General features: G+C 48.4%; 1 protein-coding gene across 1 annotated transcript; it reads left to right on the top strand.

Moving 5' to 3' along the window:
* The first annotated feature begins 8,010 nt into the window (after positions 1-8,010).
* LOC117837576 (flavanone 3-dioxygenase 2) lies at positions 8,011-17,444 on the top strand. The gene is made up of 4 exons (XM_034717266.2): positions 8,011-8,326; positions 8,444-8,691; positions 16,499-16,823; positions 16,934-17,444. The coding sequence occupies exons 1-4, from the start codon at positions 8,132-8,134 to the stop codon at positions 17,177-17,179; spliced, it is 1,014 nt and encodes a 337-aa protein (XP_034573157.1). The 5' UTR covers positions 8,011-8,131; the 3' UTR covers positions 17,180-17,444.
* The last annotated feature ends 1,487 nt before the right edge of the window (positions 17,445-18,931 follow it).

Below are 18,931 nucleotides of genomic sequence, written 5' to 3'. Positions count from 1 at the left end.
GTAGCTCCTGTATCAGTGTACCAATTTGGATCAACTTTGTAGGAGGCAGTGGCGACGGCAGCATATGGTTGTTCCTCCTGATATGATTCATCCATGCGATGCCAACACTTGACGGCCGTATGACCCTTACGACCACAGATTTGGCACGAAGGGCGAGCAGAGCGATTACCAGCAGGCGGTTGAGTAGGACTTCGCAGACGGCCGGGATGGGCACCACCACGGCCAGGACTCCTGCCTGTATGCGGACCGCCACGACCACGGTACGAGGACGGGCCACCGCGTCCAGCGAAATTTGCCGAGGAGCCAACATTCAGACGCATCTCAGCCTGATGATGGAGTTGACGCGCCTCATACGCCAAGAGATAGGAGTAAACATCATCAATAGTAAGTGGCTCAGATTTGGTGGTCATAGACGTAACAAACGGATCATAATCCGGACCAAGACCAGCTAGGAGATATGCAATAATTTCGTCAGGGCGCAGGGGGGCACCAGCTGCAGCTAACTCAGAGGCAAGGCCCTTGATTTTGCGGAAGTAGTCAGCAGCAGAAAGATCTCTTTTCTTGGCGGTGGCGAGATCGACCCGGATCTGAACTGAGCGAGCTCGCGTGGTGGAGGAGAACATGCGTTGTAGAATGTCCCATGCCTCCTTTGCAGACAGGGCGGAAGCCACATCTTCGAGAACTTCTTCAGTCATCGACGAGAGGAGGCCGCTGAGGACCTGTTGGTCTAGATCGTACCACCGGTCATACGCCGGATTTGGTACTAGCTCGGCGCCCGCAGAAGTCGACGATGGGATAAGCTGTGGCGGCGCGGCGAGCGTTCCATCGATAAGGCCCATGAGCTTTGTACTCCGTAGATACGGAAGAAGCTGGGCACGCCATAGGGAATAATTGGTTTTGGTTAGGCGGATAGTGACCGCATGGTGGAGAGGAATAGGAGCAAAGGTTGTAGATGAGAAAGAGCTGGATATGGTGCCGGAGGTGGTGGAGGAGGAAGAAGATGAAGTAAACGACATCTTCAGAAAAAATTTCGTGGCTCTGTTACCATGTCAATGTAATTGGCATTGCCTGACCTGCTAGGGTCGTATTCTCTCATATATATAGGCAGGATACATTGAGGAGATTACATCCGAATTTAACAACCCCTACGGAAATCACAGAGACACAGCTCCAAGAGAATTAGGACTCCTTCTATGAATAGGAAGAGATGTCTATCGTTAACAGAGGCGACGCAGCTCCTTGAAGGAGCGGAGCACTTCGGAGGGCTAGTGGTGAGAAGCAAGCTGTGGCTTGGAGCCGTGGGAGACCGCGGCCGCGGTGGAGGAGAGGATATGGCCGTCGTCCGAGTGCGTGGATGGACCGGCGATGCCGTCGAGCGGGCGCGCCAGCTGCGCGAGCGCGCTGCGCCTGCCGGGGTATGACGACTGACGGGACTCTCGTCAATAGCGATGCGAAGCGGGAGGGCTCGAGATGGATGGACGGTCCATGGACGCAGGGGCAGCCGTTGGAACGTCGCGGCGCTGGCAGAGCTGGCAGCGAGCCGGCGGCCGGCAGGACGATGCGCAGGGCCGCGGGCAGATCTCTCGAGAAAGGAGGTGGGAATTCCAAAATCGGACGGCTACGGCAAGAGACATGCACGAATTGGACGGATGGGAATTCGGGACGACGTGGTCCAATGCCCGACCGAGAAATGTCCGCAACATTCGTCACGAAGAGATTCCATATGCATGGTTTGTGTAGCTGGCTCGAAGCTCATCATCATCGATGTGCTGCTAGCTGCCTTTATACTCAACTGTCGAAGTCTCTAGGGTTCACGAGACGTGCGACACGTCCCTAGTGCTGCAGTCGCGCACACGTGTACGGTGTACCTGTAGGTCCTCGAGGTGGGCCATGTGGATGTATGTTGCCAGGGACATGTGGGCCGCAATGATTTTGAAAAGAAGAATGGTATGGGCCAAAAATAGGCTTCAAAAGAAGAAGGAACACTATGGGCCTATATGGAGAGCAAAAGGCTGAGGCACTAGTCTGACTGAGCCCAACACAGCAAACGGAACTTGAGGCTCAATCACGATGCAGTATCTGAAGTTGTGTCCTCGAAAAGAAAGAAAGAAAGAAAAGAAACGAATCTGAAGTCTGGTGAGCCTTAGGCTCTCCCAGGCCCCAAGTGATGCAAGCAAAGACGGGACTGCTGACGCCCTCGTCAATAAAAGAACTGCAATCATGCAAGGGATATGTGTTATACAATGATGCAATCATGCAGCACTAATTTTGTTTGACTTGCCCCCGTCAACTCCTCGAACCAAGCGGGTACGATACGAATAAGAGAGGCGCTCAAGTGAGCTGTCCAGAATCGCCTACACCAAAAATACTGTCCACTGGCACTAGTTTTGGGTACGGATCGATCATTGGTACCTCAGTTCCAGCTCGAGTGTAATCTCTGATCGCGGCCAGAAGTACCCACACCGCCGGGCTTTGCTTGAGCAATTAAGGTTCTATTTGGATCCACCCATCTAAATTTTAGCTAGTTAGAATTTATTTTTAGCTGATTAAACTTTAGCTAGAGATGTTTGGATCCACTAGCTAAATGCTAGTTGTTAAAAATAAATTATCATGCTACCCTTCATGCCGTCGATGGCCTCCCTAGCGGTGTCGGAGACCAGGCAAGCCACCGGCGGCGACCTGCTCTTGCTCGCCCTCGCCCTCGCCTTCGCCAAATCGTGAGAGAGGCTCCAAATTTCGAAACCTCAGCCCCCTTCCCACATCCAGGCACCCACCGCCCGAAAATAAAAAATCCTTTTCGCCTCCCTCTTCGCTGACCTCGGACCCCAAGCTCCCGCGATGATGGATCCACCACCTGTGCTCCCGCTCCTTGGTGCAGAAGGGCCCTTGCAACGGGGAGATCCGACGGGCCGCGCCGGTGCGGCGCTCCACGTCGGCTGCGTCCCCAAGGGCAACAACCTCACCGTGCGCGACGTGGGCGCGTCGCTAAGCCACCTCTCCATGGCAACGACGGCGGAGGAAGAGCAAGGGCCCTGGCCGTGGCCGTGGCCCGGTGGTGGCGGCGGCGGAGGAAGAGCAGGGGCCCTGGCTGCGGCCTGGTGGCGATGGCGGTGAAGGAAGAGCAGGGCCCCACTCGCGGCCCGATGGTGGCGGTGGCGGAGGAAGAGCAGGGCCCTGCTCGCGGCCCGATGGTGGCAGCGGCGAAGGAAGAGCAGGGCTCCGCCTCCGGTAGAAAGTGGGAAGGAGGCTGCAATCCGAAGGTGGCGGCACGGAAGGGGCCGCAGGTGGGAAGCAGAAGGCCGCGGGTCGCGAGGGATTTTTACCAGGATTGTGGAGGGGTAAAATTGTCTTTAAATATCTTTAGATGGGTTTAGTTGGTTGAAACTCGCTAAAGGGCTAAATTTAGCTGGGAGGTCTTTAGCTATCCTGTTTGGATCAAATCAGCTAAATTTAGCCCGCTAAAGTTTAGATGGTGGATTTGCTCGAAAAAAAAGTTTAGACAGGACCTAAGATATTCACGGGGACTAGAATCAGAGTAGTGGTTGCTATTACTTGCAATGAGCAAGCGCAGTCAAAAACCTGTTAAGACAGCCTGGTCTAGGGGTTCGGATTTTCATCTCATCCATCCTCCATGGCTTGTCGGAATTGCTTACTTGTCATGTCGTTAGCTGGCGTGATTTGCGCGCCGAATTTTCTTACCACGCGAATAGTTCAACGACGACTTCCATGTCCCCATCCCAGGATCGAGGTCGTTTCCGCATAACGCCAAAAATCCCTGTGTACGGATTCATGCCCGTCAGCATGCGTGTGTGTGCAGAAGCCAAACTCCCTGGTCCAGCATGCGTAGTCCAGTTTAAGTCAATTCGGCACTGCCTTGTTTAGTTGTCAAAGTTTGGAGGTGCCAAATTACTGTTACAGTATTGTAGCACACTGTAGCGTTTCGTTTGTATTTGTGAATTATTGTCCAAATATTGACTAATTAGGCTCAAAAGATTCGTCTCGCAAAGTACAACAAAACTGTGCAATTAATTTTTAATTTCATCTACATTTAGTACTCCATGCATGTACCGCAAGTTTGATGTGATGGGGAATCTTCTTTTTGCATAGTGCTAAAGTTGGAAGTTGGGGATGAACTAAACAAGGCTAGAATTCAAGGATCCACATTTGCAGTTTTTACTGGATGGCAGTACAGGTACCAACACCTAGCTGCGGCTATGCTATTTCCATCCTTCATTCCTTTCCTGTGAGGCTGGTGTGATTGGTGACGGTAACATCCAGTGATCAATTCACCACGTACCCAGCTACTCAGTGCGGGAGTGTCAGGGTCCCAGGGACACTTCCGTCCCGTCACGCACGTCGGTCGCCAGTGACGTTGCACTCGCCTTCTGCGCAGCCAAAGATCAGCATCGACGTCGACGATCGCCGTCGTGCGTGCAGCAGCCGCGCGCGTGCCGGTCCACCGCCACCGCGTGCGGCGTGCACGGCCGGCCACTTGCCGCGAATCCGCGACTCGTTCAATTGGAGCCATCCACTGGCGCAGATTCTGCACGACCGTGTCGCAGCCGGAGCCGCCGGCGTACGTCGTCCGGTTCGTCGTGGCCACCCGTTGTCCTTGCGCGGCGACTGACCGCGTGCATGGAACGGGTAAACGGCAGCAACAGCTTCGCTTTTGTCGGCCGGCGGCGGCGACGGCGACGACGATGGGCCGGAGAACGGCCGGACCGGGAGGAAGACTCGCGGAACTTTCGTGGAACGGCGTCGTGGGGTAGTGGCATTCGGTGCACAGGTTCATGTACTTGGAATCTGAGGCCTGGCTATACAGTTATGACGAAATGGACTAAGTTTGGACCAAGGCCATCGATCTGTTTTCTAGCTGTGTAGGGTGTACTAGTACTGTCCATGCTGCGGACTACGCTTGTCGCTTGGAAACAGGAGCACAGATTTTTGTCCATAAAAAGATAAAGAGTACTTCCTCTCCCGTTTCAAATTGTAAATTATTTTGATTTTTGTAGATGCATAGATATTATTATACATATAGATAAATATTATATTTAAGTGTATAGTAAAAATTATATACATAGAAAAGTTAAAACGACCTACAATTTGGAACGGAAGAAGCAGCGCACTAATGACAAAGGTTCGCGTCTTGTGCTACAAAAGAAATGGAGTTTGATGCCGTATTAAACTCTTTTCTTGTCGCGTGCTGTGTACAACAAGAAAACTGGCTTCATTTCTATCACTTCCATACCTGCCTCCACGCACCGGAAAACGCCAGGCTCCGATCAGAAAGCCCATCTTTATTGTACTTCACTGGCAGTTCAGTCGGAGCCTGAACTCCACGCGAATCTCGCCGTTGCAACAGCACGTCATCGTTAGACGCATGACAGCGCTGCGAATCACGTCATGCCCAGTGGGAAGATTCGCTAAATGCTCTGTGGGCAGGCCGCGGGCGAGCCCATGTTATTTCAGTTAACTCCGTTCGTTTCTAAGACCGCGATTGTATCCACTCTAGCTAATGATTAGCTTGACTAATGGGTAGAGCTTTTATTAACTAGCTAAAAATTAGAGCTAAGCATTAGCTGGGATGTTTGGGTTCACCAGCTAGTTAGAGCTTGTTTGGTTACAGTTTTGAGCCAGGCAGCAGCTCTAGGCTGATGAAATCAACGGCCTGAGCATGTTGCCTTGTCCAGGTAGTGAATCACATGCTAGAACCAAACAAACCCTTACTACTGGTAAGAGATAATGAGCCATACTACCCTGCTTGTAGATGGGGATTTTGCCGTGACGGAGTGGCAGTGGGTATTTTCCTTTTGCGGGTTGGGGTAATTCAACCTTTTAGTTGCAAAGGGTTTAGGGTTCAACTGCGGTTGGATCCACTTAACTAGTGGATCCGGTCTGAATGATAACCTATATTTAAAAGAATAAAGTGTACCTACGGGTTATAAAAATGCATTGTTAATCTATGTACCTGGCATCAAGAAAGTGTTACTCTTCCATGGTGGTGTTGCTCGATTCATGGGAGATGAAGAGAAGAGGTAAATAAGATACAATAGACAAATCATCGCCATGTAGGTTGCAACCAGCTTGTCATCCCTATCATAGCACTCACCACTACTACCCGAACAATGCTACCCCGAATCAGTGTAAGCTTATGCACATCCACAACCCCGAACTAGAGGTCTAGAACCTCATTGTTGTTGGTGGTGTCACTAGCACCATCGACTGAAAGGAAATTTTTTTTTGGATGCTGGGCCTGCCAAACCCTCCCGTCACCGGACCAAGCCCATCCGAGACATGGACACATGGCATGTCACGGTGACGGAAAGCCATGGCTCGAGGACGAAGACGACTAGACGACCAACTCAAGCATGGGGTGGGTCGTTTGTGGACCGTGAGTGTGTGGAAGGTGGCTTTGGGGTAGCCTACGTGGACCCAATGATTGCCGAGACTTGTCTGTTAGCTTCGCCTGCAGGGCTGCACCTAACCAGTTTGCACAACGACCTACCGGAAGAGCATTTGTCCGAGACATGCCCTTTTGCCACCACTCGTTCTTCTAAATCAGTTTCGAGGACAGACAGAGGTTTGTAATATAGATCACGATGCACTACCTGCATCTAACTTATCTGTTTTGATGCGTCGGAGCTGATTCAGCTGGCAGACTGAAAAGGTTGAAATGGAACGAAAGAACAAGATCAAACAAATAAGGAACATATTTTGTTATTCTATGGTTTGGGCACGGAGTTACCCCGTGATGCAAAGGAAAACGAAGAACATGTGCTCGTGGCCTCCAAAGCAGACGAAAAATCTACGGTTTGAAATGGACGGACACTTTTGACTTTTCCACATAGATGGCAACTAAGCGAGGCAACGTGATCCTAGGATTGACGCCTCGGCTCAGCTCGGCTCAGTCTGGCTCATTAGCCAAACGAGTCGGCTCAAAACGATCAAAAAGTTTAGCTCAGCTCGGCTCGTTAGTAGCTTGAGCCAGAGCGAGATGTAAATTTAAAACTACCATATCAACATATATGAAATATAAAAATAAGTTATTATAATATTCTAAACCATAAAATCCATCATACATAATTATTAAAAAAAATCAACCATGTATGGTGGCTCGGCTTGGCTCCCTATGTTGGAGCTTTAGCATTCCAACGTTTGGCTTGCGAGCGCGAGCTCGAGCTAGCTCGTTAACAAAGAAAAATAACTGCTCGGCTTGTAAAAAAAAAATAAAATCCACCGAGCCGCTGAGCCGAGCGGAGCTGCAAACGAGCCAAGCCAGCTCATGATTTTCTGACTCGGCGTCCAGCTCTACGTGAGCCACACATTGGCTAGACGATTGTTCTTCGAGCTCCATTTCTCAACCCCGAATTCCACATGCAGCATGCGACATTGCGCACCACGCTAATGCAGAATTGCAGATCCATGTCTTCCGCGGACCACCGGTTACAATGATACAAATGCAATGGTTCAGGGCTGTTAGTTGCTCGACAATGCAGATCTGCTCTGAACAAAAAGCCTGCCCCGTTGTAACAGTACGGCCCCGACGGCAGAGCACGTGGATGTGGATCTGACTCCGGCTACGCTCCGTCCAAGACCGCGCCGCACCGATCGTCTGGTCGACCAGACATCCTTCCACGAGGACGAGGCATCTGCTCTGGCGCTCTGTCATCTGGCCCTTGGATCCTGCGATCCGCCGCAACGACGACAACGAGCACTAACCAGTCAGCCACCGTCCACATGGTGCTGGTGTTGGGTCACCGATCTCGGCGAAAAGAAAAAGGATGGGCAGGACGAACGAACAAGGCGCACAGGGCGGGGTTCTGCCTTACCTGCCGCCGGGTGCCAACCGGCCGGCACGGCCACGGCCACGGCGAGACGCCGCGACGTGATGTCACTGGCCGCCACGTGATGACGCGACTCAACGACCGCGGGGGTCAGCGTCAGCGGCTCGGCCTAGGCGCGGTCACCACACAAAACGCTACTCGTCCGCTATAAGAGCGCGTGACGACCGCCTCCCAGAGCCCCATGTCGAAGGCCACCAGCAGCCCGGCTCCTCCTCCCCGCTTCGCGCACGCACGCAAGAGCTCCGTAGGCTCGCGGTGAACAGGGCCGGCCGGCGGCATCGCCAAACATGGCGGAGAACCTCCTCTCCACGGCCGTGCACCGCACCATGCCGGGGAACTACGTCCGGCCGGAGGCGCAGCGCCCGCGCCTCGCGGAGGTCGTCTCCGGCGCGCGCATCCCCGTCGTCGACCTCACGAGCCCCGACCGCGCCGCGGTCGTCGCCGCAATCGGCGGCGCCTGCCGCACGCACGGCTTCTTCCAGGTGATGATCGACGCGCTGGGGCCGTAACGTAATATGAGCTGCCAATTGCCACTGGCAGAACGTGCGCCGACGCTTCGAGTTGCTGACGGGTCATGATCGATTTCGTGTTATATGCAGGTCCTGAACCACGGGATAGACGCAGGACTGATCGCGGAGGTGATGGCCGTGGCGCGCGAGTTCTTCCGGCTCCCCGCGGAGGAGAAGGCGAAGCTGTACTCCGACGACCCGGCCAGGAAGATTCGGCTGTCCACGAGTTTCAACGTGCGCAAGGAGACGGTGCACAACTGGCGCGACTACCTCCGGCTGCACTGCCATCCCCTCGACCAGTTCGTGCCCGACTGGCCGTCCAACCCGCCCGACTTCAAGTAAGTCCATTATTTTGCCGCCTTGAACTAATCACGCTATATTCAATTGTTACTCTATCTTCGTTTCAAAAAAAAAAATTATTCGTTTCAAAAATTGTTACTCTATCTACTTCCTATTTGAAACGAGGCAAATTGCAAATGCAAAATCTGGGTGGAAGAGGTGTCACGTCCGGTTTTTAAACAAAACCAAGTGCTACATATGACAGGATCAAGTTTCATACATATTGTGATATCATCAGTGAATAACAGTAACAGTATCACGTAAAGGAATATAAATAAAGACTTACGAGTCTATCAGAGATATACAACTTAATCCTGGAAACGAAGGCTTCAAACTTCACAGGCAATCGACTGGGGGCCGTGTACATCTAGAACTCAGCATCATCTTCAGAAAACTTCACACACCTTTCTCTTCTGAGCAGCAATAAGTAAGGGTGAGTACGCTTATGGTTGGTACTTAGCAAGACCATAAGAAATAACCAGAATAACGATTTAAGTCCATCTTCAAGTTTATTAATTATGTGAGGGTTCAGGCCGCTCTTGACCGTGAGCACGGCTGATGTATTAGTTTTACACTTCGCAAAGGTTGTACACTTTCATCACAAGTCGTGTAAAAGTTCAGAAGAACTTTGGACCCAACCATACTGTGCAAAAGTAGACACTTATCACATTATCGAGGTGTGACTGCATAGGGATGCTATGAGGCCTTTACAAATATTCCCTAATAAGTGGTAACCTGCTAAAGTTTCGGTGTCTGACGTGCATAAACCTCCCTAATGAGCATAGTGTCTTAGCAAAGTCCACTCCCCAAGAGGACCGGCTATACAACGACTCAATCCCCCCCCTTTTGCCCTTTCGGTAAGATTACCCCAAACTAGAGTCTCTAATTAATCAGTCAAGACCAGAGCCACGTAGTTCTCGTGGTTGTATTATTTTCCTGGGTGGTTGCTCCATGTTCCAATTAATACATGGTATTCTTGTAAAATGAGCGTAGATAGAAGGATGATTAGGGACACTTGCTTTTCTCCAAAGAAAAGTTACTCTTACTGCTCTTTAGCTCTTGCTCTCTTGAAACTCTTAACCTTCAAATCTTTTGAACAACGATCCTTCTGCTCAAAGCAATCATTGGCACAAACATTCAAAGCAAACAAACAAGTACAACTAAGAATAATGCACCAACCAAAGGAAAGCTTTAAAAGAACATACTAAAGGATAGAGCTCGATTCTAAGATCATGAAGGTGCGTGAAACACTAAGAATGATGGTATCATTGAAAACATACATCTATCAGGGAAACTTTCATTGCAAAGGAAAAGACAAGAGCTATATGCTGCATTTATTTTTAATTAAAACACATATGTAAAAGAATACTTTTAGAAAATACTCTAAGTGAGAGTTAATTCAAATCATATTTGTATCTAAAAAGACGAGGTAAAACCTAATCAACTTTTATTTATAAATATTGATGTATAAATTATGCCATTTAAACATTTAACTTTGGAAAATAAACTATATGTAATAACATCTAATCGATAACTTTATATGTCACATTGAACTATACAAGTTATAATTATGAACTCATTCATGTTGGTATTAATCATATTAACACTTATTTAAATAAAATCAATGTATAAACATAATTAACTTTTAATTAGAATTTTTTTTGAGAGTAAGCATTAATCAAAGTAACATTTATTATGAAAAACAGTGTATAATACTAAATAGCTTTTAATTAAAGAAGACATGTTTAACATGCATTAATTAAATTAACCTTTAATTATGAAAGCGAGGTACAACTCTAATTAGATTTTATTTAGAAAACTCAGTTAAATAGGATTAGTCAAATTAATATTAACTATGAAAACCGATATGTGTACCCTAATTAAGTTTTATCAAGAAAAGGAATTCAACTAAACATTAATCAAATTAATTTTAGAATAAATTCCTAAAACACACATTAAGGTAAACATCATGACTAGTGCGTAGTTTATATTGAGATGAAACTAACGCAGCAAGAACGAGCTTAAATGGATACAAAACGCGAGAGGTATGGTCATCTAAAGATTCTAGGGATCTATTCGTGATTAACCGTATACTTCGGGGGCTAGTAGAGAAGAAACTCTAGACTCAGTGAATAGTCACTACGAATAGATGAATCCTCAGGGTTAGATCTACAAAAGGATAGGGTTGGGATTCGGTTGCGAGGATCTATGGTTGTTGAGGGGGTTTTCTGCAAGACACTAGAACTAATCTAAAGATTACTAGATCTCACAGGGACCTAATCGCAAAAGCTCATAGAGCTTGCTCCCATGCCCGACGGGCGGCTCTAGGCGGCGAAATCACCGGCGCTCTAGCGAGGTAGGGGCTCAGGCAGGTGGCGCAGGAGATAGAGGAGGTGGAGGGCGTCGTGCTGGTTAGCTCACCTGCGGTCCAGATGGACGGCAGCAGCCGGAATCAGAGGTGAACGGCGGTGATGGCGGCCGACTCGGTCGTCAAGCGACGGAGGTCCTCCCGCGGCAGTTTGAGGACAGCGGGTGGCGGCGCACATGCAGCTTGACGTCCTGAAGCTCTTGGTGGCGTCGGCTTGCACCGGTGGTTGAAGGAGGCGGCAAATCGGCGGGCAAGCTCCGGCGGCGCTCAGCTCTACTCCGACTCGGGCGGTGGTGGTCCTGCGCGGAGGAGGGCGAGGGTGTGGCAGTGGCACAACAGGAGGGCGTGGCTGAGGGCTCCGGGGTTTTATAGGGACGTGGGATCCTAGGGTGGCGTGGCGCGTACGTCGGGCAGCAGCTGGCAGCTGGGCCCAGATGGGCTCCGCTGGGCCAATTGGGTCTAGACCGGGCCTCGCAGGCTCGGCCCGAGGGAAGAGAGAGCTGGGCCACGGGTCGGGCTCGTGGGTGGGGGCTCGGCCCAAAAAGGGTAGGTTTGTATTTATTATTTTCCGAAATTACTTTTCAGTGCGAAAACAAATCCAAAAAATTCTAGAAAATGTTTTAAAGCACGAAAAATATCCAAGAAATCCCAAAAATTCCAAGAAAACTTCTAGAGACATTTGGGACACGAGGAGTCCAAATAAAATACTTGAAGCTCATGGAAAGGATTCTAGAGCCTTCCAAAAAATTGGATTAAGCTCTAGGAACACAAGAATAAATTTCAGAAAAAGTTGGAAAATTATCAGAAGAACCTGGTCGTCGTCTAAACGCATTTTAAAACATTTGCACTCAATAAATACCAAGATGCATCAATATGAATGCAACACACACAGAACAACACTTTTTAATTTAGAAAAACAACCAATTATTTTTCCTATACTACATCTCCTGTGAAGAAAATAATTGTTGGAAAATTTTTAAAATTATAAGAAAATTATTGTTTAATTATTCTTTTTAATCACATCCTGAATTCAAAAAAACTCAAGGTATGACAAGAGGCTCATCACTCACGAGTCATAAGCTATGGCACCATTTGTGTACACGGGGAGAGTAGTTCGGGAGCATTTCAAATGCGTTGTACCTAAAATAGAAAACACCTAATTTCTAGAATGCGAGGCTGACGATTGTGGGCCTAGTGGCCATTTGTACGGGCACAAGTGCACTCCTTTTAAAACAAAAATTAAAAAAAGAGTACTTTTTGAACATTAGAAAAGAAAGAATAACTGAAACATGGGTTGACAGCAGCCCAAAAGAAAAACCCATGTTAGCATTGGTCTGAACAGTTGTTTTAGTCTAGCTGGTATAATTTACAGTAGATTTTGAGCGTGTGCAGAGAGCACTCTTTTGTCTCTTACTTGGACCATTGCTTGAAATAATAAAAGAATAGGAAAAAAGAAAGCTTCAACATCTATGTCCAAATTCACATTAGCAAGAAACCGGCCACCGTTTACAAATGACTGATATACTTTCGACTTTACTATGCAATGTTCGCCTTTCCCCGTTGGCTGTGAGGTCGCTGCTTGCAAAAATTAAGGAGGAAATTAGAACGTGGAGCCTTGCGGGAGCTAGAGCTCTGAGAGATTTTTGTCCAATTCTGTAATCTTTTTTATGTATAACTTCGCCATCCATCTAGGCTCTTCTCCTTAATTAATATAATAATTAATATAATAGGTAGATCTCCTGCCTGTTTGTTTCAAAAAAAAATCCGCATTTCCCGTAAATATTATGTAGGTGACCACAAATAAAAGGCATTCTTTTTTTGAAAGATAAGACGTGCTTAAAGTATTCTTAATACCATGCATTTTCTATGATACTCTTTCCTCTTAACTAAATATTCCAACCCATATTGTTCATAAAACTTTAAATAGCAAAACCAGTTTGTGTCCGTTTGTATTAATAAAGCGGGGCTAAGGCTATATAATTCTACAAAGTACAAATTGGGTCGATGTAAAAGAAATGTTTGTGTGCGTGCACATTTTTTAGGGGTGGAGGGTGGAGGTGTTGGGGCCAGCTGGTGGCAGGGGGTTGCTATTGAGTAGCCCGTCTGCCTGTTATTAGTTCGCCCCTATCTAGACAGTGGTGCTAGGAATGAGAAAAAAACAAATGAACAACCTAAAACAATAAAGAAAACCACTTAGACGCCACCAAAAACCCGGTGTGAGCTAATATTGTAAGGTCGTGATGATGCTGCAGCCGCCAGCTGGCCATCGCTCATGCCACGACCAAGCCACTAGCACGCGTGACTAGACGCCATCTCATCGAGTCCCACAGGCCGTCCCCCAACTCAATTGCTATTGGACCCTACAGGTTGCCTCCAATTGGATAGCACCTTCTTCATTCACGCTCTCCTCCACCTAGGCTTCTACCAACCCTTCTTCTTTTTCAACATCATCAGATTGCTACCATGCTCGTCATACCAACAACCAGTAGGAGGGGGAGGAATATGGAGGATGACTCTCCTTTGTGATGCCTCCAAGAAGGCACAATGCCCATATATGCCACCAACACACCGAAAATCTGCTTTAGAGAATCCTATGACGCTGAAGGTATTACTATTTTTAGCACCATGGGTAAGAACCAGGAAGCCACACCATTCATCATGACAATGTCCCTAAGGTACACTGTGGCCTCTAATCTCTCCATGCACTACATTGACCCAACCTCTAGACACTAGCTCCTCCAACAGACACCTCTAATCTCTAGCCATTGCCTGCAAGCTATCACTGTCTCCTACTCACCGTAGGCCTGGCACCACGCCTCCATGTCAGATCCAATCCTAGCCGGCTACATCACCACGGGCACTGCTATGGCTCGAAAATGACCAATCCTACCTAGCCCGGCCCCATCCGCCGCCCTTCATTGATAGCACCCCGCTCATCGCTCACGACATTACATGCCGCCTATGTGCATCTTGTATCCGCCCTACTAAGCATTGCATCATTGGAACGTAGAGCGAGGGTGGCATATCCAACAGTGGATCGCTGCATGCATCTAGCCATTGGAATTATTGGATCCAATCGTGGCGGCAGCTGTACGTCCCATGTGCACATCCATGGCACGTTGTGTCTGCGTGTGGGGTATGTGTTATCGCGATAGAAATGTCCCCACCACCATCTTTCTTGTGGTTTTTGGGCTTCCAACCTCCCACTGGGTAGATGGTAAGGAAGTGGGCGATGGTTTTATGGTGGTGTGGTTTAATAGCCTCTCTGTCGTTATGGGAGCGGGAAACCTCAATAATAAAGATGAGTTTATTATAACGACAGCGGGAAACCTCAATAATAAAGATAAGTTTATTTTTTCAAACAGAATGAGTAATTCATAGAGCGTGAATCTAACTCGCTTTTGTGGTGACGCAAGCAGAGTTTTAGACTGTTCAGGAAACTCCCGATGTCTAAGTTTACCAGTGTAACGTTACACGCAAATCAGGCATTGCGCATGCATTCTTTCTGGGTGAGTATACACATCACAGATGAGGCCTTCATCCGTTCCTGAACGTTCCTGAATGTGCCCACAAAGATGCAGACATTCAAGTTGTGGCGCAAAGCAACGGAACAAACAACTTTTGATGGCCTGAATTGGGGCGACGCTTTCAAGTGCAAATGGACGACAGCCAGCTACATAAAACCTGTCAGATGTATATCTGTCACCCCTTTCCCTTTCACGTACAACCTGTCAGATGTATATCTGTCACCCCTTTCCCTTTCACGTACACGGTTTGCAACAATAGGTCTAACACAAGAGGATATGCAGCGAGACCAAACTACGTGATACATGGCCCAGGTGATGCACATCAAGCTGACCAGTGTTTTTGCCTTTTGCATGACTCCGCCATGTGCCTTGGCAAGTTCGCGGCACTCTCAGACTCATCACAGTCACAGCGAGCCGTTGGGTAAGGCTGAGGCTAAGGTCCTGCCCAACAGTTTCTCAACATGAAAAGCTAGAAGTATAAACAAACAATGAATTTCTCGTACAGCTTTTAAAAAGTTGGAAGTTTAGAAAAGCTAAGTGTATGGAAAGTTGGAAAGTTCAATTTTATGAGCTTTTCGCAGCTTTTCGAGCTCAAAAAGCTAAACACATCTTCTAAAAGCTAGTGTTGACTTTGCAGAATTAAAAAGTCAGCAGCAGCTTTTTAGAAAAGCTCAAAAGTTGCAGCTTAAATAAACAAACCCTAAGAATGCGGCAAGCACGTCATGCTTGTAATAACTTGGCTTCTCTCAAGCGAACGGCAGCGCTCCCACACTTTCAGTTCAAGGATATGGCACGCGACCCTGCCACAAAAGTCAGTGGTCCACTGCTTACACATAACTCTCTGTGAGCACCGTAGAGAGTTTAAGCAAACAGATCTTGAGATCGAAGAAGTCACCATAGACGCCTCACTATTGAGGGACACGTTACCTACTGCTGAAAAAATAGCACCAGTAAAATAAATTCACAAAAATACAAGCGCCCGTATTGAGTCATGGACTCGAACCCGGGTAGTCAGATTTCACTATGAGAAACTTTACCGGCTGAACTACATTTAATCTGCGTTAGCGCTCTAGCAAGTATTAAAAACCAAACCGGTTCACTAGCTAGACTAGAAAAACCATGAGTCACTGATCCGATCGCTTCGATTCATGCAGCTAAACTGGTGCGAACCGGTCGAACTACCAGTTTTTCATTAAACAGTGAACAAAAACCAGCCGATTTTTAATTTGATCAGTGAACAAGTGAACTGGTTTCTTAGCGTACCGGTGATTAGTTTGATGTTTGGACGTCCGCTTGAGCTTTGGATAATAAACTATTGATTTATTGCTATTTTATCTTATTTTTTTATTGTGACATATGTGATATGTTTGGTAGATGTTATTATATAAATGATTGAACACCTGCAAATTTTTCATACAAGTCATGATGAAATAGCAATGTTATATTAATAAATAATGAAGCAGTAGTCCAGCTTTTCCTTCGTGAGTCGAGTAGCACTGCAGCCACGTATTGTAAGAAGCACATGCCAAATTACATGTGGACAGCGCGAAGAAAGAGGCACAGTCACAAAGAAAAGTGTAGCAGCCACGTGCAGAAAAACTGTGAAAAAGTAGAGCTACATGTTCACGAGGAATCCAGACATGTTTTTTTTTTTGACATGTTGCAGTGTCTGTTCCGAAGCTTGATTCCTTCGCGCGGCACATTGCAGTCGGTGACAAGTGCTATTCTTTATCAAAGGAAACTTGGGCAAGTGCTGTTCTTGGCGGTTTGGGATGAGCTCGAGCATGATCTAGTATAGAACTAAATAGTAGTATAATATACTGTGACAATTATGTATCTTTGCTAAATAGCGTTCTTCGCAGCAGTAGTAGTTGTATTTCTGAGACTGATGGCACGCACGCGTACGTTCAGGGAGACAATGAGCAGCTACTGCAAGGAGGTCCGGGAGCTCGGGTTCCGGCTGTACGCGGTGATCTCGGAGAGCCTGGGTCTGGAGCCGGGCTACATGAAGGAGACGCTGGGCGAGCAGGAGCAGCACATGGCCGTTAACTTCTACCCGCCGTGCCCCTCGCCGGAGCTCACCTACGGCCTCCCTGCCCACACCGACCCCAACGCGCTCACCATCCTGCTCATGGACCAGGACGTCGCCGGCCTGCAAGTCCTCCACGACGGCAAGTGGGTCGCCGTCAACCCGCAGCCCGGCGCGCTCATCATCAACATCGGCGACCAGTTGCAGGTAACAAATAATCTCCTCCACATCCATTTCAGTGACTTGTGACCTGCGAACGAACGAACGAACTCCAGCAGAACAAAGCTTAAACTCTGTGTTGGATCATGCTCGTGCAGGCGCTGAGCAACGGGCAGTACCGGAGCGTGTGGCACCGGGCGGTGGTGAACTCGGACCGGGAGCGGCTGTCGGTGGCGTCGTTCCTGTGCCCGTGCAACGACGTGGAGCTGGGCCCCGCGCGGAAGCTCGTGACGGCGGAGACCCCCGCCGTGTACAGGAACTACACGTACGACGAGTACTACAAGAAGTTCTGGAGCAGGAACCTGGACCAGGAGCACTGCCTCGAGCTCTTCAGGACCTGTTGAAATGGGATCATTTTGTTTTGTTCCTGTGGAATGTTCTGCAAATAAGGTCGACTTTCTGCTCTGTTTGTTGCTGCAGATCGAAAAGGAGTTTTGAATACAAAAAAATCACCCGAACTCGGACAAGATCATATAGAAGTCAAAAGAAGTGTAGGAATTCACAAATGTTTACTACTAGTTTTGTTATGTGCGGTTACCAGATACATGTACTTTTTCCAGAACCAGTTTCAGGAACACAAACCATGAAATTTACACTTCAGTTCAGCAACCTTTTTTTTTTTGGAGGGGCACTTCAGTTCAGCAACTTAGTTGGCTCATCGGTCTAATCTGACTGTGGTGGGCTAGTTTCTCTCGAGAGCTGCCCAAGAATGAATGGCAGGCTTATTTACTGGCCGGCGGGCTCTAATCGTGTTTTTCTCCGCCTGTTTTTTTTTGGGGTCTGGGCTCAACAAAGATACAAGGGGCTCCCAACAACGCTCCAATAAGAGCCCAGTCTCTCGCTTCCCCGCACAAATCCGCGGCCCACGCCCGCAGCCCACGTGCTTTGTTTCAGTTAGAGCAATTCCAACTTCCAAGAGCACATGTATCTTGCCCCTAATATCTTCGTCCCTAGGGTGGCTGGCGGTGTGGACTTTCCGGTCGGGCGGGTGGGCTCAGCTGAGCTGGCTCCTGGGTGGCTGGCGGTGTGGACTTTCCGATCGGGCGGGTGGGCTCAGACAGGCGGTGTGGACTTTCCGATGACGAGAAGACAGGAGATGTCGTGAAACTTGGAGGTGTCTTGGGGGAGCTGTTGCTGAACTGAAGTGTCCCTAAAAAAAAAAAGGTTGCTGAACTGAAGTGTAAATTTCATGGTTTGTGTTCCTGAAATTGGTTCTGGAAAAAACACGTGTATGTGGTAACCCACATAACAAAACTAGTAGTAAACATCTGTGAATTCCTACACTTCTTTTGACTTCTATATGATCTTGTCCGAGTTCGGGTGATTTTTGTATTCAAAACTCCTTTTCGATCTGCAGCAACAAACAGAGCAGAAAGTCGACCTTATTTGCAGAACGTTCCACAGGAACAAAACAAAATGATCCCATTTCTACAGGTCCTGAAGAGCTCGAGGCAGTGCTCCTGGTCCAGGTTCCTGCTCCAGAACTTCTTGTAGTACTCGTCGTACGTGTAGTTCCTGTTCTGTTCGCCGAGGGAGAGCACACGTATCTTGCGCCTAATCCGTTGCCGCCGGCGGTAGCGCGAAAAAAACAGCGGCACGACTCGAGCATCTGCTGCCACCGCGGATCGCGCCGGGCGGAGAAGTCGTTGCGCGCGCGGCCGTGGTCTCTGAGCCGCAGTTTTTGATCTTTCCTGAGGAGTTGGTTTTTTTAGAAAAGTTAATACTAATTTTTAGAAGATGTTTTCAGCTTTCTGAATTTAAGTTACGAAGAGCAAACTAATCTTTTTAGCTTTCCCTACAAACACAGCTCTTAGCTTCTGACTTTCCAAAAGCTGCATCGGAGGAGTTGCCAGAAGCTCAAAGCTAAAGACGCATAGCCGTTACGTTAGCCACTAAGCGCTAGAGGAGAAGGGACTTACCCGCGGCAGCCGCGCGATTGGTGAGGGCGTCACCCGCACCCGGGCACGGCGACGAAACGGGACGGAGACGGCCACACGTGCCGGAAGCCAGGCAGCCGGGCACACGACAAAAAGTTCCCCCACTAATCCCCGGCCGATCCATCAGCTTCGCTAATCCCAGACGGCAGGGGTTCCTGC

This window comes from Setaria viridis, chromosome 9 (genome assembly GCF_005286985.2).
Source record: "Setaria viridis chromosome 9, Setaria_viridis_v4.0, whole genome shotgun sequence".
NCBI lineage: Eukaryota > Viridiplantae > Streptophyta > Magnoliopsida > Poales > Poaceae > Setaria > Setaria viridis.
The sequence above is the reverse complement of the archived record's forward strand: the minus strand, read 5'-3'. Positions and strand labels throughout refer to the sequence as shown.